This window comes from Lagenorhynchus albirostris, chromosome 18 (genome assembly GCF_949774975.1).
Source record: "Lagenorhynchus albirostris chromosome 18, mLagAlb1.1, whole genome shotgun sequence".
NCBI classification, from domain to species: Eukaryota; Metazoa; Chordata; class Mammalia; order Artiodactyla; family Delphinidae; genus Lagenorhynchus; species Lagenorhynchus albirostris.
In genome coordinates, this window is record NC_083112.1 from 49,527,575 (window position 1) to 49,551,894 (window position 24,320).

The 24,320-nt window shown below is 39.4% G+C and overlaps 1 protein-coding gene across 15 annotated transcripts in view; it reads left to right on the plus strand.

The window, feature by feature from the left end:
- LMO7 (LIM domain 7) overlaps nt 1–24,080 on the plus strand; it is a 97,193-nt gene extending 73,113 nt beyond the window's left edge. For 9 of the 15 annotated variants that reach the window (XM_060129628.1, XM_060129629.1, XM_060129623.1 and 6 more), the window contains 16 exons: nt 215–329; nt 1,388–1,549; nt 2,329–2,516; nt 3,754–3,814; nt 5,494–5,550; nt 7,404–7,429; nt 8,321–8,425; nt 9,399–9,491; nt 9,905–10,152; nt 11,063–11,128; nt 13,232–13,284; nt 15,382–15,595; nt 18,438–18,716; nt 20,627–20,735; nt 21,855–21,957; nt 23,318–24,080. In XM_060129628.1, the coding sequence (XP_059985611.1) occupies nt 215–329; nt 1,388–1,549; nt 2,329–2,516; nt 3,754–3,814; nt 5,494–5,550; nt 7,404–7,429; nt 8,321–8,425; nt 9,399–9,491; nt 9,905–10,152; nt 11,063–11,128; nt 13,232–13,284; nt 15,382–15,595; nt 18,438–18,716; nt 20,627–20,735; nt 21,855–21,957; nt 23,318–23,340 (1,902 nt within the window). In that variant the 3' untranslated portion in view covers nt 23,341–24,080. Of the gene's footprint in view, nt 1–214; nt 330–1,387; nt 1,550–2,328; nt 2,517–3,753; nt 3,815–5,493; nt 5,551–5,702; nt 5,745–7,403; nt 7,430–8,320; nt 8,426–9,398; nt 9,492–9,904; nt 10,153–11,062; nt 11,129–13,231; nt 13,285–15,381; nt 15,596–18,437; nt 18,717–20,626; nt 20,736–21,854; nt 21,958–23,317 lie in introns of all 15 variants that reach the window. The other 6 variants (XM_060129622.1, XM_060129633.1, XM_060129625.1 and 3 more) reach the window with 5 other exon arrangements.
- Nucleotides 24,081–24,320: the final 240 nt, after the last annotated feature.

Consider the following 24,320-nt stretch of genomic DNA (forward strand, 5'->3'; position numbering starts at 1 on the left):
CGATTTCCCTGATTTTAGCAGCAAAATAATAAACTCAGAGATATTTATGTAAGTGAAGGTTTTACCAAACCCAAGGGGAAAAGAATGAAGCTTCCGGTTTATCATGAAATAATTCAAGTGTACCTTGCGTGCAGCCTCCCTTCTTTCACGGATAGACTTTCCTCCACGTGGGTGCCAGGGACACTTGATCCCACCGTTTCATGTTTGTTTTCAGGATCAGTTCAGTGATATGAGAATCAGCATAAACCAGACGCCTGGGAACAGCCTTGACTTTGGATTTACAGTAAAATGGGATTTTTCCAGGATCTTCGTAGCATCAGTCGAACCAGGTAAATCATAGATTGAGCTCTCCTGAAGTTTCTTCTCCTTTGTTGTCCTGTGCTGTTCAAAAAGCCCCCAGAGAAATTAGTTTATTTGATAGAGGAAGAGAAAACACATGTGAAAAATGCAGCTGTAAAGTGAAGAGGCGCATCCTCTTCCCAGAGGCTGATAGTTGGAGTTACAAATTACATATTGTTTGATCTTGCCTCGTTAATTTTAGTTTTGAAGAGTCGTAATTTTGTGACTTTTACAGACTTCAGTTATCAAAACTTCAGGCTTAATATTTGGAAATACTAACAAACAACGCTAAATTGAAGAGCCAGAAAGAACTTTCCCTGATCATTTGTGTTTGTGATGGATACATAGGTGCTATATAATCAGTGTTTTCGGAGTGTCCTAATGTATCTATTGCCCAAGGACTCCTGAGGATGCTTTGGGACTTTTACAAAAGCACTGCCCCTCCTCCACCAAATCAAGCCCAGAAACTCTTAGCAAAATATTACAAGACCTAAAATGAAAACGAAAGCTATTGTATTTATGAGGAGTTCCTCATTTACATATTTTAGCTATATAAAAATGCATGTGAACTTTGGTTATTTCTTCGAAATTTCAAGGCTGCTTTAATTAGATAATGGTAAGTAGTAATTTTAAGCCATTTTAAGCGGCTCTGTTTTTTTCTCCATTCTAGAGTGCATCTGGCTTTGGAAGCTCAGCTAAAGCGGAATATAGATTTCACATTTTTAATTTAAAAATAATTAAAAATTTTCTTCCTAGGGGGTTAATAAAGAAATTTTATTGAACAAATGGGTTTATCATTTCCCTTTAAACGTTAAGGAAGATACATTCTATAGGATTAAAAAATGCCTTTGGTTGCTTTGTAATGTTGTAGCTACTCAGATATTTGATAACTTTAAGAAATTTTGTGACTCATCTGCACCTGAAAAGAATATGAGAAGTGATTAGGTGAGATTAAGAAGTCATTTTTTCTCTTAATTTAAATAAGCAGCGACTAGTAGGACATGTTTTTATTTTTTATTGGTAGTTTAATTTATTTTGCTTTATTTAGGTAGCCCAGCAGAATTTTCTCAGCTACAGGTAGATGATGAAATTATTGCTATCAACAACACTAAGTTTTCACATAAGGACACAAAAGAGTGGGAGGAAACCATGGCTAATGCTCAGGAAACTGGAAACCTAGTAATGGATATCAGGCGCTATGGAAAGTCTGGTGAGTTGGTTATACCACCGTGTTTGGCTTTCTAAATTGGGAACTGGTCTTTGGCAAGTGGTTATAACAGCTCGCTTCAATAACGTTTTCTTCTCTCTTCATTTCACTTTTTTATTTTTTGGCTTAAAGATGTTTTGTGGTTATGTCGAGACAAGTCTTGAATGATGCTTCTTTGGATGTTCTGTCTGAAAGCTTTTCACTAGCAAATTTACTGAATTCTGCATTATTTATTGACTGATTTATATGCTGGACTGGCTTTGAATGCACATATCAGCTGAAGGCTCTTGTAATTATATCTGCATTTGGAAGTCATATGATGATGTTGAATATTAAGAATTACACCATGGTTTCACTTCCTCTACAGCATCATGACTGTAACTGGTATAAGAGAGAGCACAGTAGGTCAATATCGCAGTTGTTCATTCGCGAAGAACTTTCGATGTACATTTCATTATTGTGTTGCTTAATTGTTGAGGTTAGATGGGGAAGGGCGTTAAGCCTTCCAGACCTACCAACTTATGATATCAAAATATAGTACCCAGTCCTGGTTTACAGGAAGATTCAGCAAATTTGCCAGTCTTTTCACTATTAACATGCTCTAACCCTCTGTTTTTGGAAGGTGATCTGTTGGTAAAAGGCCTAAACTCTTCATTTCTTTCACACACTATCTGACTTGTTTGTCTTCTGTGTGTGTATTTTGTATATGTACATTCAGTACTTCGTTCTTTCAACTTCAACATTTACATGTACTCATTTCTTGATCTTCGTGTACCAATCAGACTGGGGCAAAGACCAGCCTTCCCTGCCATTTACACGGCATAAAACCCTCAATCTCACCAGTATGGCTACCAAAATTATAGGTTCACCTGAAACAAAGTGGATTGATGCAACTTCTGGAATTTACAGCTCAGACAAATCTTCAAATCTATCAATAACAGCTGATTTCTCAGAAAGCCTTCAGAATTCTGTAAGTATTTCGAGAAGTGGGAGTATTTGGGTAGAGCAGAGCAACTATAGGAAGTGTGTTTGTGGGGGGAAAGAATCTGCTTTCTTTGAACAATTTTGATGCTGTTTTAAAAACAGATAATTGAATAAGGTAATTTATAGTAATGAGAATAAAATATATTTTTGAAAATCGTAAGGCACTACTCATTAATAATTTAGAGTAATAGTTATATAATGAAAAAAATCAAAAGACCCCATAGTGATGTTTTGTAGGGTTTTTTTTTTAAACATACATTTATTTATTATTTATTTATTTATTTATTTATGGCTGTGTCAGGTCTTAGTTGCAGCGGGTGGGCTCTTTGTTGCAGCGCGTGGGTTCTGTAGCTGTGATGGGCAGGTTCAGTTGCCCCGTGGCATGTGGGATCTTAGTAACCTGACCAGGGATCGAACCCACATCCCCTGCACTAGAAGGTGGATTCTTAACCACTGGACCACCAGGAAAGTCCCTGCAGGTGTTTCTTACCAATCCTTCATCATTATACCCCTCTCTCAGATCTCTGTGAATGTGAAGTAGTTAATTATGTAAAATTATACACTATAACTTTTCTATGCTTTCCTTAGTCTTTACTGGTAAAATAGATATAGTAATTGTGTGCAGTTTTAAAACCTCATGAAGCAGTTTTAGTCCTTGTGTGGATGAATGTGATGGGTAGACTTACATATGTGGTTAAGAGATACACAGTTACATTAATTGATTTAAAATAATTATAATGTAGAAAATCTCTAATTATCAAAGTAATAGTTAAATTTAAATTTGCAAATAAATGTGTTTATATTGACTCCCTAGATATAATGGCTGTTATCCCAAGATGCTCCCTTTCATGTAATAAGGAGATCCTGCTACCTTGTATAAGAAAAGTTTAAATGTTAGAGAATCCTATATGACTGTGTTGCTTACTCATAAATATAAACCGAATGGACCAATGATTATTTGGCCCATCATGTTTCTTGGAAAATTAATGACTGATTGAACTTAAAGCTATTCATGCTTACAGTTGGTCATTAATTCTTCCACAAATATTGAAGAACAGTGAAAAAATTATGTTTCTATTATATGTAAAAGGCTGTAAAGAATATATTAATACTGTGAAAAATTCATGTCATTAGAAGATATTTTCACTAATGAGAAATGCATTATTTAAGCTTGAAGTCCAACTGGAGAGAATGTTGTTAACTGGCATTTTTATCCTTTCTAGAATACTGAATCAAAGGAAATTAATGGAATTCGTGATGAAAGCAATACTTTTGAATCAAAAGGTAAACATTACCATAATAGCTTACATTTATAATATAGGAGAAGTCATTGCACTCAAGTTCTGCTACTATAAAAATTAATATCTGTGAGTGAAAGCAAAACTGATCTACTGCAAGTTGAAACTCAGAGGTTAGCGCATAGATCCAATTGCAGCCAGGTGGAAGGGCATTCAGTTCCAGTGTTGAATAGTCCAGGAACTGCAAACAAAGCTTTGGCAGCCTGTCCAGGAGCTTTGAGTGCCTGTGTGTCTAATCCAAATAAGAAAGACTGGTTTTCCCGAGGCCATCAGCCTTCTCGCTATGGTGTGCTGGCAAAGGGAATCTTAGTTAAATACGAGGTTTCCTTTCTCCCTTTTATGTTGTGAAAGGGACAAGCCTGGAAGCAGCTAGTAATAAGGAAATGCCAGTGGCAGTAACAGTTGTTAGCAGAAGTGCCCATCTGTAATGAAAAAGCAGACATAGCATCTAGGGAAATTTTGCATTATGGAGTCATCACTCCCTTCCTTCTGCTGTCTATCTACAAATAATTGAGCTACCACATGCTGTGTGCTATAGCTTAGGCACACAAAATAAATAAGAAAGATCTGGTCCACATAGGCAGGGAAAGAAACCCAAAGAGGATGAAGCTTCTCTTAGCATGAAACTAGACTGCCAGGCACAGGTCTGGGTTTTCTCAGTGGTTTGGTGGTTTTGAATCTGCATTTGTCAGTTCATAATACCTTACGTCAAAATCAAACCAAATTTATAAATTTCCCTTCCTTTATTGATTATTTATGTATTTAATTTCTGATAATCATGTGACTATATTTTAATTGTTTGATACTGCATTCTTTGACTGCTTTTTTCTTCATGATATTTTAATCTAAGATGTGCGGGTCCCGTTCTGTCTGTGTCTCAGCAGAGCACTTGTTAGTGACTATGGGGCGATACACGGGCCCTGTCATTTGAGGGTTTTGTTTAGATAAGTAAATATCAACTAGTGTCAAATAATAATTACATTTACATTTTATGAATAAACTGAAGTATAATAATCATTTGCCATAATCTTGTGACAGATCTGTAGAAGTCAGAATATTTTCTTTTTTATCTGATTGAACTCTATGTGCTTTATGTAAAGTTTGGGGCTATAAGATCTTGGAAACTAGGGCAAAATAGTCTAGTTAGAAGAATATTTTAATTTTAGCATTTGGGTTTTTTTTAGAATTGTTCTCTGGATATTTATTTTCTTGTCCTCCTCCCCATTATTTTTAGTTCCTTTTTTACTTACTAGTACTATGAAAAATCTTAGTTACAAACAATTCTTCCTGTACTAGAAAAGATTTTGAATTGATTAACCTAAGCAAAAACATTTTAATTTCCACTTCCCTAAAGGGGTGCGATCTAGCACGGAAGATGTTACTTCAGCTACTTTGAAACTGTGATGCTACCTGCTAAAATTTATTAATCAAAATATTAGTTCCTTTTACTAATTTGAATGTAGTATAGACTACTAAAACTATGTGTGTCTTTGTGCATTGAAATAATCCCTATCTTCTATGGCAATCAGTTTTATCATTTTAAAAATAATATTGCTACAGAATGGAAAGATGTATCAAGTATCGTTTAGTTTTCCAGTGGTGAGAGAGTAAAATGAATGACATGGTATTGATGTGTTTTTTTTTGTGTTTGTATTTTTCAACTAGCCTCTGAACCTATTTCTTTGAAAAACTTAAAAAGGCGATCACAATTTTTTGAACAAGGTAAACTGCCAAGCTAACAATTCATGTACTTTCATGGAATTGTTCCCACTCTCCACTCTTTTCCTGATAATCTGTGGTGCTGGGCACTGAGCCTCTTCTATTTGGCCATCATTATGACCAAGCAACATAACCCATTTCCATTCTTTCCCTAGGGTCATCAGGCTTTTCTTACAGTTCATGGGTCTACCTCTGTGGTAATGGGTCTTTGTGTGTCCTTTGTATACCTCTGAAGTTTTTGTTTTTTTTTTAATTAAAAACATTGAGATGCTGTTTAAACACACACTACTTGCCACTGGGTGACAGTAAGAAATGAGGAATTTCATTTATGCCTTACTGCTTCCTACAAATTGCATAATAGTAGATTACACCAACATACAATTGGCCAACTTTTAGAGTCAAATTTTGGGTTTTGGAAAATGCTCTGAATAAAGAACAGAGTTGTTGATTGCTATTGGGATGATGGCTTTGGAGTGTTAATAGGACCACTCTGTAAATTTGGTCACATCTGTAAACAAGTACATTTTGAGATTCTCTTTGTTGGTGTAGTCGGGCAGTGCTGCGTTACAATGTGCCGTGCATGTGGCATTTCCTCCCTTTTCACGTTTGTCTAATGCTCTGTCTCATGAATGCAGTTTGAACTCTGTGCTTTGCAGTCAAGAGCTTAAAAGTAATATCCAACATTTGAGATGCAATGGCACAGTCAGTAGGGGGTGTGCTGTTGGTGTCTAAAATGTTATTATTTCTTACTTTTAAGATTATCAAAAATATTTCCAAACTTGCCTTATAACATGGTACTTACTGGATTTGTGTATTTTGTGTTAATCTATTCGTAGTCTTTTTTGGTGAATTAAGATTTCTTTTTGACTGTAAATAGAAGTAGCTTACCAGCTCTGCATGTACAAGGGTCCATTTGTATCAGTGTCCTTTGTGTTTTTGATAATTTTTGTTCAACTCTTGTTATTCTATGGTAATTTAATTGAAACTGTGTGATACGCCTAGCTCAAATTGGCTAAAATAAAGCAATTCCTTTTCTTTCTCCATTTTCACGCACTTTTCTTCAACAGACTATTTTAGGGAAGAATATTTTCTTAAATCTCAAAGCAGTTTTCTTAAAAATTTGATTGTGTAAGTGAATAATTTATTTGACAGCTGAGGTTTCAGGAAAATTTAAAAATACAGCACGATAGTGTTTTTTATGAAATTTGCTTACATGTTTATAATCATTGTACTACATACAGGCACACACAATTATGTAGGCCCCATAAGAATAAAAAGAATAACGTTCTGCCCATAGGGTTACACATGAAGTCTGAATATTTTGTGTTTCAAATAATAGGAGTGGAAAGGGAAATGTTTCTTGAATATGTTTGTTGGTGGCTTATTTCAGAAAAGTAGCTCCTTAGCAGTAAGGCCTGAAAAATGTGACTTACACCTGTCACAATGTAATTGAATAGCAGCAAGTAAAAAAATTGGGTTTGGTAGATGTTGTAATATTTGAAATTCAATTTTTCTTCTATTAGGCCAAGTTATGAGAATACTATCCACTTTATTAATAAAAGAACCCTGAACCCTTAGAAATAAGTACACCAGTATCTCAGCTCTAGCACCTAGAGATAAGATGAAACTTTGGCATCCACTGTTTCTCTTCTTTTTACTGACTTTGAATTTGGAAGATGAGTAACAAACAGATGGAACTAAAGAGAGAAATGTACTGTTGTTTGAAAAAACTGATGTCACTTAGTATATTGGCATAGAGACAGTTAGTGATACAACTTTCTGAAAGGAATTATTTCATAGAAATGAAGATTTATATTGTTTTCTTTTTCTTTCCTTGCCCACGTGCTGTAATATAGGAAGTTCCGATTCTGTGGTGCCTGATGTAAGTAGTATTCATTTGGTTTTGGAATAAACAAGGAGGCCTGGGTGGGACTGAATTAGCACACAGTAGCATCGCTTACCGTTATTTTAAGCTGCATGAGAGTTTATCCAGGAGTATCTTTCCAAGATAAAGAGACCTATTTTTTTTAAATTGAAGTATAGCTGATTTACAATGTTGTGTTAGTTTCTGGTGTACAACAAAGTGATTCAGTTTTTATATATATATATATATATATATATATATATACACACACACACACATATTGTTTTTCATATTTTTTCCATTATGATTTATAACAGGATATTGGATATATCAGTAGTTCCCTGTGCTATACAATGGGACCTTGTTGTTTATCCATTCTATATAAAATAGTTTGCATCTGCTCATCCCAAACTCCCGATACAACCCTCCCCTGCCCCTTGCCCCCTTCCCCCTTAGCAACCACGAGTCTGTTCTCCATGTTTGTGAGTCTCTGTTTCTGTTTCGTAGATAAGTTCATTTGTGTAAGAGACCTATTTTGATATATAAAGCCCACCCTCCTTTAGTACAGCGTAGGCCAAGGGTGATATGAATAATTTATGTATGCAAAAGTACTTCAGTAGGGCTTCCCTGGTGGTGCAGTGGTTGAGAGTCCGCCTGCAGATGCAGGGGACACGGGTTTGTGCCCCGGTCCGGGAAGGTCCCACATGCCGCGGAGCGGCTGGGCCCGTGAGCCATGGCCGCTGAGCCTGCGCGTCCGGAGCCTGTGCTCCGCAGCGGGAGAGGCCACAACAGTGAGAGGCCCGCGTACCACAAAAAAAAAAAAAAAAAAAAAAAAAGTACTTCAGTAGATGACTCAATGAAGTAACATATTCTTCTCTGCTTTGCACCTTTTCTCTTGTAACTCGGCAGCTTCCAGTCCCGACCATCAGTGCCCCGAGTCGCTGGACGTGGGATCAGGAAGGGGAGCGGAAGCGGCAGGAGAGGTGGCAGAAAGAGCAGGACCGCCTGCTGCAGGTAAAGCAGGGTAGTGTGGGTCAGCAGGAACACAGTTTGCTTTAACAGCTTTTCCTGCTCAGTGTCAACCTATATTAAGAAGCAACTTAAAAAAAATTAAAAGCCAATAACCTCATAATTAACAAATCTTTTGATATGTAGCACATTTTTAAAAAATAAATAAATTTATTTATTTATTTATGGCTGCGATGGGTCTTCGTTGCTGCGCACGGGCTTTCTCTACTTGCGGCGAGCGGGGGCCATTTCTTTGTCACAGTGCGCGGGCTTCTCGTTGCGGTGGCTTCTCTTGTTGCAGAGCACGGGCTCTAGGTGCGCGGGCTTCAGTAGTTGTGGCATGTGGGCTCAGTAGTTGTGGCTTGCGGGCTCCAGAGCGCAGGCTCAGTAGTTGTGGCGCAGGGGCTTAGTCGCTCCATGGCACGTGGGATCTTCCCGGACCAGGGCTCGAACCCGTGTCCCCTGCATCGGCAGGCGTATTCTTAACCACTGCGCCACCAGGGAAGCCCCTGTAGCACATTTTTTATGAAATACTTTTCCATTTTGAAAAGTTCCAGAGTCCTCCTTTTAATATTATTTGTTAGACCCTTTGTATATTTTTAGAGTATGTGGCACCATCGTTTTATGGATTTTCTTATGCATGAGAGGTGTAGAGATTTGTCAGGACCTCCACCTGCATAAACTGTGTGCTTGGTCCATTGCGCCGTAATTCAGTGCCCCTTGCAGTTAGCTAGGGGCGTCGATGAATTACAGCCACAGTAAAGAGTGGATATGGGTTCAATTCTGAATGTCTGCCCTTTCCCAAGTCTGCATTTTAGCTCAGTATAAGCTATGATCTACTTTAGGGGTGCCAATCTGATTGGTTAAACCAATATCTCTGTCTTTAAAGATGGAGGTCGAGGGTAGAACTGGCAAAACGCAAATGAGAGATTAACATCATTAACCTATTAACTAATTAATATGCCATCTCATCTTGTAGGAAAAATATCAACGTGAACAGGAGAAGCTAAGGGAAGAGTGGCAGAGGGCTAAGCAGGAGGCTGAGAGAGAGAATTCCAAGTACTTGAATGAGGTAGTGTTGGCCCACGCCCTCTTCTAACTTCTCTACCTTGTTGGTGAAATTCGCTGGAAGCTGGAAGCTACCCCGTTTCACCTGGCTTTTGTCACACCTTCACCTGTGTAGTTCTCTGAAAATACCAGGCTCTGGTTTGTCAATTTCACTGTGACGTTTCAGCCTTTCTCCTAGCTTCTCTGTTGTATCACTAAATAATCCTATCGCTAGGCTCGAAGTGCCTCTTCCTCTTCTGTGTTACAGCTCCACCACCCATGTGTGATTTTTGTTAGTGATAAAACTTTTAACGTTATTTCAAGTGGAATTCTGGGCCAACTACAATAAGTATCATTTAAAACTGAATATAGACCTATCTGTGCATAGTACAGAAATGCACAGATTCAGATGGGTTTCTTTTCTCCCTGGTCGCGTAGGAGCTAATGGTCCTAAACTCAAACAGCATTTCTCTGACCACACGGGAGCCTGCTGTGGCCACCCGGGGCGAAGAGTCCAAGGCACCTGACAGCGAAGGAACCCCGGCAGAGGAGGAAACGAGGCAGCAGCAGCAGCAAGAGAAAGACCAGGAGCAGAAGCGGCGCCAGGCAGAGGCAGAGGCAGACGAGCAGAAGCGCCAGGCGGAGAGAGAGAGGGAAACTTCTATCCAAATATACCAGTACAGAAGGTCTGTCCCCACGGCCGAAGGGCGCGTGTGCTTTTTCAGTTGATCTGACTTGGGTGCCTCTGAAGTGGGGAATGGATACAGCTAACTGGCCCCCCTGCTCCCTGCTATCCGTCCTCCACGCAGGGCCACACAAGCAGAGGTGAACCTTTTTCACTGTCAGTGATCCTGTCACCTAACTTCCCTCCTCAAAGTTCCCACATGGCTCCCTGTCACGTTACAACATCATCCAGAGTCCTCGCCGTGGCCCCGATGGCTTGAATGAATTGCATCTCGGCCTTCTTGTCCACCCGGCTTCCAACCACTCTTCCCCTCACTTGGACGCTTACAGTCACACTGGCCTCCTTTTCCTTCCATGAAAATGTCCGACTGACTCTGCCCCGGGACTTTTGCATTTTCTAGTCCCTGTACCTGGAGAAGACTTCCCTCGCGCGTTTGTGTGGCTTACTCATTTTCTTTAAGTCTCTGCTCCAATGTCACCTTCTCAGACGTTGCAGAATACCTCATCAGAAACACGTCTCTTCCCCCCACCCTTTCTCTCTAGTGTGCACTCGCCTGCTTTACATTATGCATTTATTTGCTTGTCTGTTAACCTGCCCCATCCCACTAAAATGTATTATGAGGCCAGTAAGTTTGTTTTGATGGCTTCGGTAGCCCAGCCCTGGAATAGTACCAGAACATAGCAGGCACTCAGTGTATGTTTGTGGAATGAATGAATTGCAAATGTCTGTGGGCGGTAGTAGGTCTGTTTTCTGTAGGGATGGATTGAAATACTTCTGTATGTTTAGTTTTCAACTCAGAGACCATTCTCATAAAGAGGCTGGAATAACATTACTTGGATATCCATTTCTTAAACTCTGGGCAGGCATTAAAGTCTAATACTTTGAGCATAAACTCTTTTTCCATCTTTTAGGCCGGTTGATTCCTATGACATACCAAAGAGAGAAGAAGAATCTTCAGGTTTGCTTCCTAGTGACAGGTGTGTAGCACTTTAATTGTAATTTGGTTGGAGTAATTGGCTTCAGAAGAATATTTGAGGTCTTGCCTAGATGTTTCGTCGGACTGCTTTAGCGCCTGCTCTTCTGTGGGATGCAAAGATATCCTGCTGGTTGATGTTTGTATCAACTGGCTTTTGCCGTGTAACCAACTGCCCCTAAACTTAGTGACTTGACTTACGATTTCGTGGGTCAGCATTTTAGACTAAACTCAACTGGTGGTTCTTTTAATTGATTGGGTCCCTAGTGCATCTACCACCAGTTTACTAAGCAATTCTGCTTTGGGGAGTTGACTGGCCGTCAGCAGGGACAGTGAGAACAACTAAGCCATGTGTCTTTCAACATCCAGCAAGCCAGTGCAGTCTTCTGTACATGGTGGCTGGACAGAGAAAAGAGAGAGAATTAAAGAGAGAAAGCGTGCGAGGCACCTTGCAGTCTAAGGTCTGACCTGGTGCACCACTGCTTCTGCCACATTCTGTTATCTAAAGTCACAAGGCCAGCGCAAGTTCACGGAGAGGAGAAAAACCCTCTCTCTTTGTGGGAGGAGCCACAGTGCAAGGGTAATGGACACAGAATAAGACTTGTGTTCATTTTTGCGATCTACCTGAAGCTTTATTTTAAAGAAGTTATAAGCAATGGCATAAGCTTACCAAAAGTTCCATGCGGACATCTGAAATGAGAATTGTAGCCTTCCTCTTAGTTTGATTAGAACTACTAGTCAGTTTCAGGGAATGAAGATAGGATTTCAGATACCTGAAAAGTTATATATTTCCTAAAACATTAAACTTAATATTTTAAAAGAATTTAAAAAATGCTTTGCACTCTTGAAATCACTAAGGACTTCTGAAAAGTCTGTCTATATATATATCCAGTGTATGACCATTAATCTGTGTTTTCACAGCTAAAATTTCTCCTTTAGGAAGTTCACCTTAGAAATAAGGAAGGACTCATCTCTATAGGCAATCAGGATGACTAAATAGGGCTCAGAGTAGATAGGGAAAAGAAAAACAACATACATAAAAGTACTAATGGGCTGACATTAAGCTTGACAAAAAATTCTAGTGGTGGATAACCTTATTTATAGCGAATGTTTCTGGGTAACTTTAGATCATTAAAATGTGTATCTCTCTTTTTTAAAGCTTTGATTTATTTATATATATAGAAATAAGCTTGATGTATGTGGTTCATTACCTTGAGAAAATAAGTAGATTTTAGGGAAAGGAAACTTAAGGAATCCTGGAAAGTATGAAACGCTCGTAGGTAGTTGTGATAAAGCATGTCCTAGAGGCATTAAGGAGCGTAGCTAGACATCATGCATTAAAAATGTTTTCTTCTACCTTAATACAAATGAAACCATTCATGGATGTTGCTAACAGTTGTGATATATTGTGTGTTACACATAATTATATGTTGTATTGATATATTATAAATGTTTGCATATACCTATGTATGACAATGTATATTATTATTATATAATATATTATTATTCATTATTATTACTAGTATTTGAAGTTATTGTGCCTAGGAGAGTGAGAAAGAGATGAGCATGGATTGGTATATGGCCCCAAGGTTTAGGCCTTTTCAGAAGTTGCCTATGCCAGTGTGCTCCAGTACCTCTTTGGAATGCTAGGATAACATTTGGTGAGTTGCTGTTTCAGAGTAGGACCCTAATGCCCCCAAAGATGACTTCCTGACCCTCGGGCAGCGTGAAGGAAGTGCTGACAGTCTGATGTTAGGTGATCTGATGACAGATGCTTTGTACAGCCTGGGAAGATTGATGTCTGGAATAGAAGAGAGTCGAAGTATTCAAGCTGGTCAGAAAATCATAGGCTTTAACTGACATCAACTTGGAGAGGATTTTCACATGCTTCTGTTCCTAGCATCAAGCTCTTTTCTCTTTAGAGATGTCTTGTTTTCTGCTAGTTTGTGCAACATGAAAAATGCCTTCATATGAAAATAAATATGGCTCTCAACAGACATGGGAAATAAATCAGCTGCTTTAAAAAGTAATCTTTTGGGGGTTCTTACTTCATAAATATGAAAAGGATGTTCTTAATGAGATGTATGTAATCTGTTCTGTGTTTTAGGAATAAATCCAAATCCACTACTGAACTGGATGATTACCCCACAAACAAAAATGGTAAATGTGAATTTTTTTCAGAATTCTTCAGCGCAATTGCTTAGTTATGCTATCACACCCTATGATCAGTATTTTTAAGGTCAAGGTATTTCAGGTTGATTAAGATTACATATTTAAAGTACAACAGATTTTTAGCACCCCTTCCCATTTGTGTATAAGAACAAAATTATCTTGTGCTTAATTTGGCTTTATTTTATGATGGAGGGAGTACTGCAAGATTAAAATGATTATAAATAGCTAAGGAAATCTGTGGAAATTTTGCAAAGTGATGCTGATACGATTTTGTATAGTGAATTTCATCTTGCCTCCAAAGAATTGGGACAGAAAAGTTTTCTGCAGAGTACCAGGGAAATTGTATATAAACCCGAAATTGCATATAAACCTGAAATTGGACATTTAAATGACAAGATTCAAAAAATTCAAAATGGGGCTTCCCTGGTGGCGCAGTCGTTGAGAGTCCACCTGCCGATGCAGGGGACGCGGGTTCGTGCCCCGGTCCGGGAAGATCCCACATGCCGCGGAGCGGCTGGGCCTGTGAGCCATGAAAAAAAATTTACAGCCCTCTGTGAACAAAACAACATCCACAGGCCCCAATGGTCTGATGGCAGCTCTGGTTAAAGCTTGTAGAATTTACAGTTTCTAATAGGTTTGTAATCACCCCTTTCCCCTTAACACAGAGGACCTTCCATCGTCTGGTCCTAGTTTAACTTTCCAGCGTATTTTGCTGTTTTCCCCATTAGGGGCCCTTAACTATAACCAAATTGTTCTCTCTCTCATTTTCCAACTTATCAGATGCTTTCTGATCTAGTTCTTCTGCTCTCACCTGTTTGGATTTCCAGTTTCTTCTCCCCTGAATTTGCCCCTAAGCCACCATTAAAATTAATGTTTAAGTACTTGAATCTGCCATGAAACATTTTTAACCTGCAGTGATCATATTCTCTCTTGAACGTAAACACGGGACCTGTTAGCAATAACAAGTGTGACTCTCAGAAATAGTTTTGTTAATATTTGTGACTAGTGTTATTAATCTGGCTATTCTTCTATGTATGTTTTCTCCCCTTTACTAACTGTAAGCTCTTGTATAGCACACGGTAGACGTTATTAAATATCTTATTGAAAAACTTGGCTATGCCAGTAAGGCATCTTTAAAATAGAAAACATTTTATTCCAAATCTGACCAAATTGATAAGCTGTGTGCATACACCAATGTAAACATAGGCGTGTATAAGAAACCTTTGGTGGCCTTGTTCATTGCTTACTGGAAGATAAACAGGCAGAATGAATTTTGAAAGAAAGACAATAGCAGTGAATCTGGAGAGCAAAAGAAAATAAATCCTTAGGTGAAATTTTCTAATCCAAATTGAGATGGGGAGGATACATCAAAGTTAGGGATGTTTTACCCATATCAGGAATTAATCAGCAAATCCAAGGAGACAACGCCTTCAGGATAAAACCTGACTTAATTGTCACTCATCCAAATTATAGTTCTGTCAGTTCCTTTACAGGAGATACAAGTCTGATAACATTCCTTGCTTATCATTTGGATTACTTGGCTAGTTTTCAATTTCACAAAAGCCATTTCGGTCATTGAATATGCTCTCATTCCTATGATTTGGTCATGACTTATACCATGAAGACTCGAGCCATGTTAGCTGGAGATGCATGCGTTTCTGTCTTCGCTCTCTCTGCAGGGGGAGAGTACGTTTTTTGAAAGAACAGAGTGCCCTGTTCCCTTGCAGAGTTGTCACAGCAAGCATTCAGTGAGCAGGTGCTTGATTGATTTTAATTTAGGAAGGAAGGAAATAGTGGAAGAGAAACTTTCTAGATGAGCAGTTTGTAATGTAATACTGCTGAAATGAAGGCTGGTTGTCTCCTTTTTAGGCAGCTCTCTGGAATGCCTCTGGGTGTGGAATTGGAATTTCTAGGGACAGGAGACTGTTCCTTTATGTTCTGAGGCAGTAGTCTCATTGAGAATTGATAATGTGAGCATATGTGCCCAATGTCACTTTTTTTTTTTGCTCCACTGTATTTGGAGATTTATCCACTATGCCTTTTTTTAATGTGCTAATCCCAGAGCTTTTGATGTTTTTAATTTAGGAAGCAATAGATATCTAGACCGAACTGGGAGCAGTAGCTCATCGCAGAAAAGCTCCAAGAAGGAACAAGTCCCATCAGGAGCGGAGTTGGAGAGACAGCAAATCCTTCAAGAAATGAGGAAGAGAACGTCCCTTTATGATGACAACAGCTGGATCCGACAGCGCAGTTCCAGTGTCAATAAAGAGCCTATTTGTCTGCCTGGGATTATGAGAAGGTGAGAGACATTTTCGGAATTATTTCTCCTTCTGTACTGAGGTGCAGATATTTAATTTCTAGACGTGCTGGCTGCTTTGGACAGAAGAGATGTCATCATTTCTTTTCTTATGTAAGATTTAGTGGGGGAAAGAGAAGGAGAGCAGATGTCATTGGGCACTTGTCACAGAGCACTGCTTAGTGCCAGACACGTGCCAGGTGCTTTGTCTACATCATCTCACTTAATCTGGAAAGAATGTCTTGAGGCAGGGATAGTAATTCTGCTTTTCCATACGAAGAAGCTGTGACTAGAGCAAGCAGTGCACTCGGACAAAACCACACGGCTAATAGGTTGCCAGGCTGCCTGTGGAGCTCTGATGTGTGATTCAGGTACTTAAATAATTGATGTGCTCTTAGTGTTTCCGTGAATGATGCTGAACCAAAAAAAAAAATTAAACCTCTGTTTATAATGAGACAGTGGTTAGATTGGAATCATGAAGGTAGTGTTCACAAAGTGTGGACACCTAATTTTTGTAACTTAAAGGAAAATACAGAGATATAAATTAATTGGAGATGAGAGGATGAACTAAACAGATGTTTCCTGGGTAAGTGAATACTGAAGCTACTTCTATTTAGTATTTCCACAGCTGACCAACCAAGGAAAATTACTGACAACACATTACAGACCAAGGGCTAATTACCTCAATGTAAAAGTAACGCTTGAAAATCAGTAAATAAACCCTGACAACTTTATAGAAACATAGACAAGTGATGTGAACAGATAGTTCATAGAAAAAGAAACAAAGTCAGTAAGCATATGACAGATCAACACTTCTCCTAAAACAACAGTGGTATGCCTCGCTGGTGGGATTTGTAGAGTTAAAAGGTTGATTAAATCTAGTATTGATTAAATTAACTTAAATCTAGTATTGATTGAATCTAGTATTGATTAAATCTAGTATTGACAATTGTATAAGGAAACAGGAATTCTTGTTCCCAACCGGGTGGGCAGTTTTCTCAGTGTTTATTAAGCAAAAGTTTTTGCGTATACCCCGTGAGCACTTGAGTTTCTGACACTTTATCTTCTGGGTATATTTGGATAAGTATGCAAAGATAGTATTGGCAGTAGCAAAAAAGAGAAATAATTAGAATATGTACAAATAAGAGTGTACTTGGTGCTCATTAAATAAATAGTGGCACCCTGATAAGTAGAATACTATACAACTATTAAAGAGTGAAAGAGACATCACTCCATAATATGCCACCTCAACAGTGAGTGGGTTAAAATAACAATTCACTACTCTCAAAATTCTGAGCGTTGGCCGGGCAGGTCTTTGCATGTATTGGTTGGGGCACTTGGCAGCTGTAGTCATTTAGAGCTGCGGTTGGCAATTTGTTTTGCACGCAGGACCAGATTGTAAATAATTTAGGCTTGGTAGGCCACCCAAGTCTGCGTCATGTATTTTTTGTTGTTTTTTTTAATGACTGAAAAGATAAAATACCTTAGCTCATGCATTTTTCGTATCCTGGCAGTGGGCTATAACTTGCTGACCTCTGATACTCCACTGAGAGCTCAGCTAGAGCTATTGGTTGGGAGCTGCTGTTCTCCAAATAGGCCTCCCCACATAGCTGCTTGGGTTGCCTCATAACCTGGCACCTGGATTTAAAGAGGAAACCTTGCAAGAGGTATAAGCCCTAATGTGCAAGTGCTTATCAAACCTCCATTTGTCTCATGTCTGCTAATGTCCCATTGACCAACATGTCGCATGGCTAAGCCCAGGATCAGTGGGAGGGGACCACACAAGGATGTGGATACCAGGAAGATGATCCACTGGGGGCCACCAAAGTACCTTCTATCACCTGAACTGACATGAAGATAGTTCTAAGAAAAGGTATATTACATGCAATAAAGCAAGTTATGAAGAATATGAGTTGTAGAATAATCCCATTTGTTTAAGCATGTTAAACATATGAACACATTACATATGTATATAGACATGGTTATACGTACATATGTAAATTTATATATGTATGTAAATATATACTTGCATGTGTGAGGAAAGAGTCTGGAAGGATACACAGTCAACAGTGGTTACCTCTGGGGATTAGGGCAGGTAAATTGTAAGTAAAAGTGTATATACCCTGCTGGATTGCTTGGGTCTTTCTCATCATGATGATATAATACTTTTATAATTTGAAAAAAATACATATTTCAAACTTGGGATAAGAGAGGAAGTTTTAAAAGTCATAACAACAAAATTGACCAGGTAGGAAAAAACCCTCATAATTTGGAGTCAATCTTTGTAGGTCAGAATTAATGTCAAGTACATAACGCTCTTATTTACAAAGCAGAAATAGAGACACAGACATAGAGAACAAACGTATGGATACCAAAGGGGAAGGGGATGTGGAATGAATTGGGAGACTGAGACTGACATATAAACACAATCGATACTGTGTATAAAATAGATAACTAATGAGAACCTACTGTATAGCACAGGGAACTCTTGCTCTGTAGTGACCTAAATGGGAAGGAAATCCAAAAAAGAGGGGATATATGCATACGTATAGCTGATTCACATTGCTGTACAGTAGAAACTAACACAACATTGTAAAGCAACTCTACTCCAATAAAAATTTAAAAAATTAAAAAAAAATAAATGAAGGTTAATTGAATATGAAACATCATGATGCCTTTGATGAAAAGGAACTTTAGCTGTTAAAGGTAATTTTATATGTAACTGGCCTTGTTAGATTCATACCTGCTTATCAAATACATGGATATTTTAATGACTGTAATGGTGTTAAGTGGATTTCTAGTTGAATGTGTTCTATAACTTGGATGAACCCTCTCCGTGTTTCAGAGGTGAATCTCTAGATAACCTGGATTCCCCGAGAGCCAGTTCTTGGCGACAGCCCCCTTGGCTCAACCAGCCTTCAGGAGTCTATGCCACTTCCTCTGTCCAAGACTTCAGTCGCCCCCCACCTCAGCTGCTGTCCACTTCGAACCGTGCCTACATGCGGAACCCCTCCTCCGGCGTACCCCCTCCCTCAGCGGGTTCCGGGAAGACCACCACCCCGTCCCCCATACTGCGCAGCCATTCCCCTGCGGTTCCGCAGCCCGGCTGCCAGCCACGCAACAGGTGAGGCCCTTTGGGTTTTCCCTCTTCTTCCCTTCGTCTCAAGGGGTTGTTTTTCATTAAAAATTTCCCAGAATCTTGTCCAAGATTTCCAATGAAAAAAGAAAAACAAGGCTTTTTGAGTGTGTCAGTTTCAGTGTTCCTTTCCCAAATCAGTTCCTTGCTATCTTTCCATGCCAACCCAAGGGCATTTATGGATGTCTTATGAAGCCATTGGAGACCTTTAAAATGTTTACTTCACTGCCACTGCCTCGTTTACTTGGGCCTGTGGTCAGCGTCTTAGATGCAGACGGACCTGAACAGTTCTCACTGTGGAATCGTAAAAATATACAGTAGCTCAAGAATGCATGACAAATTGATGAGTAAAAGCAGTATTGTAAAATGTTTGACTGTTTTGATGAGACTGTAATATAAAATCATTTTATAGGAACTGAGTATGAAAGGAAAGCATTATAACCCAGACCCATCGTCTGTGGAACTTTGAACAAGCTGGCTTAAAAAATCCTTAAGTTAGATATGGCATTTTGGGTTTTTGATTTCCAAGACCATCGCTTGTCTCTTATCTGGTTTTCCAACATCTTACTCAGACTACATCAACTGAATTCTGCAGGTCATATGCCGCGGGAACTGTGTGAGAGTTATAATGGTGGGTCTTGACACTTGCCTTTTGGTATGGGTTAAAGCTCAGATTATCAGCCTGTGTTGGGGTGCTATATCTGTGTAGCTTCTCCACAGATCACTGATGCTTCACAAAGCCACATACAGCAGTGTTTCTGTTGAGACCTGAAGGGAGTGCTACTGGCCTATGCTACTTTTCATCACTATTGAAATACTGAAAAGTAGAAACACAATGATTAATATTTGGATTTTTTTTTTTAAGCTATCAGCTAAAGGATTTCATTCGGAGAAGATATTTTTATCTAGCTAAAAATGTTGCTTATGCCAGGATTTATAAAATGTGTATCAGGGAGCTTAAATTAAGAGAAGAAGAGATGAGGATTTTTGGTAAATTTGGAGGGAAGATAGGGACTGCAGAGTCGGGGAGAAGCCAGAGGAGAGAGTACCTGTTTCCTTACTGAGAACCCTGCCCTCGGATAGCAGAAAGGAGACGGGGCTGTGGACTTCTCTGCCCTGAAAAGGTCTCTATCTAGAGCACGTGGTGCTCTCACGTGAGGCACTCAACAGCTCTGCCCTTTCCAATGTCACTGAAGTGCTGTACCAGTCCAGTGGGATGCAAAGATAAGAAGTAGCCTTCACCTTTCGGCCTGGGAGAAGAGATAAGCCTTGTAAATAAAGCGAAGTAGAAACTTGCCTTACCTATCTAAATGGTAGCTGTCAGGCAGTTTTCATGTCATTCTCCGCAGAGGCAGCCCTGTAAACCAGAGGTACAGTCAGGAAAGCACTGATACTTCTGTTGACCTAGAATATCGGGTGAATGAGAAAGAGGTTGAGAAAATAAGGTTGAGGCGGTAGGTTGAATAGACTTGCAACACCTCTCCGAAGCGGGGCTGCTCTTTCGGTGTTCGATGAGCAGAAGACATGATTAGAGCTGTGCCTTGGAGGGTTTACCTGGCAAGATGATGTCGGCTGCATTAGAGGAAGGGGGACTGTTGCCGAGTACAGATGTGGTCTGAGGGTGATAGCACCGCGAAGTGCAGCATGGACTGATTACACGGAAATCCTTCATGTATGTGACTAGGTGTCAAGGGTTCCAGAGCCGTCGTGGAGATCCGTCAAGGTACAGTATAATCAAGGCATACTTTGGTTGGCTGGTGAAAGTTTTCCTGCCACAGGTTTATAAAATAAAGAGTTTCGTAAACTATGATTCACGTTAATACCAGAGTGTGATTTTTAGATAAGAGCTTTGAGCTACTCGGATGAAAGCCACCCTTCCATTCTCGTTCTACGTCTAGGTCGGTCAGTGGGAAGCGCATGTGCTCCTATTGTCATAACATTCTGGGCAAAGGAGCCGCCATGATCATCGAGTCCCTGGGTCTTTGTTATCATTTGCATTGTTTTAAGGTGAGACTGAGCCAGACAGCCTACAGGCCCGCATTGCTTTGCTTGGAGAGAGCATGGCTTCTTGCAGCGCTGGGTGTGGACCTGCCACTAACAAGCTAGGTGCTGCCTCTGTTGGTCTGTGCTGCACTTTGAATCACAAATGGCCTGCTACTGCTACTAGGTTCTCAAACCTTGAACCTGGCTTCAAAACTTAAAGCCGGAAGCACTATGCACTTCCTATTTCCAATCTAAGATTCTATAAGTAAAATTTACCGTGCGTAAATGCTTTCTCTGACATGCTGCCACGGTTATTAACAGCATGGGGACATGAATTATAACAGTGTCCAAACCCTAGCTTTGAATAGGGAGAGTATGAAAGGAAAAATAATGTATTTTTACAGTTGCACAGTCTGCTTGTACCTCAGGGGCTCTTGCACGTAAGAAAGAAGTAGGGCTCTATGACTCCCTTAGTTTGCAGTATGTCTTTAGAGACACATCTGTTTGATTCTTCAACTTGCGTTGGGCCAGAGAGAGAGATTCCGGTGGTTGATCCTGGAGTCCTTTAGAGCTCAGCTTGTTTAAGCTTGTCTATCTCTGGCTTGGGTTGTTCCTAGGCATAGCAGAATGAGTCAAAATTATTAGTGTTTGAGCACATGGAACCAAAATACCCAGCCTTGAAGGGAAAGCACTGTGAGTGAACCCCACCGAATTGGTGCTGGGGGGAATGCCTGTGGTGACCCACCCCAGGGCAGAGAGCCGGACACCCAGTCTTGGTGCCCTTCACCCGTTCCTTCCTGTGGTGCTTTATCCTCTCCATTCCGCTGGGAGAAAGGAAGATGCAATTTCTTTAAACCAATCAACGAATCATTTCTATTCTTTTGGTATATTTAGAATGATATCTTGGCTCTTAAAATTGGCTTTATGAATTCTTTAATGTCTCATCTGGCAGGTTTCCTTTTCATCTAATTATCTTTGGGCCTTTTTTTTTTTTTTTTCTTCCTTTGCTGAAATGTATCTAAGAGCTTAGAAGCTGCATTTTGCTCAAATTTTTTTTTTTTTTTTTTTTCTGGGAGTGCCCCAAGCTTTCTTGAGCTAAGTGTGGACGTTTCCTGTTTTTGCTTTTTTTTGTTTGTCTCCCAGTGTGTGGCCTGTGATCGTGACCTCGGAGGCTCTTCCTCAGGAGCCGAAGTCAGAATCCGAAACAACCAACTGTATTGCAACGACTGCTATCTCAGATTCAAATGTAAGAGAGCAAATCAGGGAGAAAATTTCTTGTCTTTTACGGAGACCACGGGTTCCCATGCATTTCCCTGAACCTGCCACCAGCTCCCCTTCAAGCTCCCTGCCCCAGAGCTCCAGGCCTCAGGAATCTCAGAGTATCCCCTTCAAAGAGGGTCCGGTGAGCGGGTCAGTGGGTCAGTGCTCAGGATTCCAGCCACACAAGGGTGGGTGTGGGACCAAGGAACCAGAGAGGGATGCGTGCCAGGAGTCAGGACGGTGTGCTGTGCAGTCTGCTGAGTCTGGAGAAACTTCTGATGACTCAAGCATAAAAACCAACCAAGACCAACAGTCAAAATGAATCTTCTGTATAGACTCTCATCAGTTTCTTGGCTAAGAAACTCTCATCATTTTAGCTGATTTCTATTATTTACTAATGGGGTCTGATTATGTGATTTAGAATATGACCAACTTTAAAAACTGTGGTTTAAAAAGGTAATAAAGAATAGTCAGCGTATGCTTTGTTACTCTATAATCATATGCTATCAAATTATACAATAATTTAAGCATTAATTCTGATGACATAGTGTTTCAGTGTCATTTTTGGAAAAATTGCGTTTTTCGAAAACTTCACATGCTATTCTGTGTCTAAGCCTGTTTTTGCCTGTAAGTGTGTTATAAACATAGGATAGCGTAAGTAGATTGCATATCGTTTATAGCTACATAAAGACAACCATTCCTCCTTTTTATATTTTGAGCCTTGATGCTGGTAACGTGTGTTTCTTCCTTATTGTGAAAGGGTGTTTGTTACAAGTGGTATCAGCCAAACCATATGCTTTTGAGCTCTGAGGTATTTATATGGCCTTTATGTGAAGAGTGCTTTGGAAATGGCTTCAGCCCAGTCAACTCTCTCTTATCTGTCACCGTGTTTTGAGCCTTCTCACCCCGTTGGTCCAGACCTTTCCTGGATGCCAGCACTGAGGTGGGAGAGTGTCAAGGCTGGGCATGGAATGGGGAGGGAGTGTGTGTATGTGTGTGAGCTTTTCTCTCTTTAGTCAAAATTCCAAAGCCAAATATAATTGATTTTTGGAATCATCATGGAAAAATTGCCCATGCCTTTTCTCTCCTCCAGTACAAATAATAGAGAGTTGAGTGTAACTTGTTTCTATATCAGCAGTTAATTTTTACTCCATTTTTTTTGCAAAGAAAGACTTGTAGAACCCAGAGGTGTGATTTGCCCAGCTTTATCCTAAGTGAGTAACAGGGTAACTCTTTCTACCTCATGGGGTCATTCTCTGAACGATTCCTGCTATGTATCCCAGGTGGCGATATTCGAGTGTTTCTGAATCTAAGCGCTTTTCTTTCTTCTCTCCTTGCCTGATCAGCTGGACGGCCAACCGCCATGTGATGTAAGCCTCCACACGAAAGCACTGTTGCAGATAGAAGAAGAGGTGGTTGCTGCTGGTATAGATCTATAAATACACGTTGTATGTCCTTTTGCTCTCTTTTTTAAAAAGAATAATACTTTTTCTGGCCTCTTTAGATTACATCAGAGCATTATAGTCTTGGTAGAACCTGTATTTTTGTTGTTTATTTATAAGAAGGTAATTATGTGTGGGGAAAAGTGCAGTATTTCCTTTTTGAATTCAGCATTATAAAAGCACAGGGGAAAAATAAGAACTTCGAAATATTTTTTTGATGCTGATAATGATCTAGTTTGACTTTCTAATGGTGTTTTGAGGAGGGTTATTTTATTGTTTTTTTTTTTTAAAGTTTTGGAAACATTATTTGAAATAGTTAATATAAATATGTAATTGCATTTGCTCTGTTTATTATAATGTATTCTAAATTAATGCAGAACAATACGGAAAATTTCACTAAAATCCACCCCCAAATTTGCTTTCTGTATCTTTCTTTTCATTTATGTAATATTATTAAATTTTTTTTTAGCTTATATGACATTTTATTTGCTTGATGAGGGGAGCTCTATTTTCTTCACCAGAATTGTCACTAAGCAATTCCCAGTAGAAATTGCTTCTTTTCATTCATGGAAAATCATCATGGTTTGTATGCCAGAAGTTTTCTCCAGAAACTAGTGAGCCTTTCTGTTCAACTGCATTTGTAAATAAACTTGCTGATGCATTTAAAGAGTGGTTCTTTTTCTTCTGTGTGTGTCTGTGTTTGTCTACCTTCCAAGCCTTTTAATTATGTTTCAGTGTGTGGCTTTTCTTGATACTGTGTTTTATTTAGCATATTTACTGAGGAATACATTGACATACAATAAAATGCACATATTTAAACTGCACAGTGACAGGTTTTGACATGTGTATATACCTATGAAACTATGACTGCAATCTTGATATCATTTTTCCTGAAAAATTTTAACAA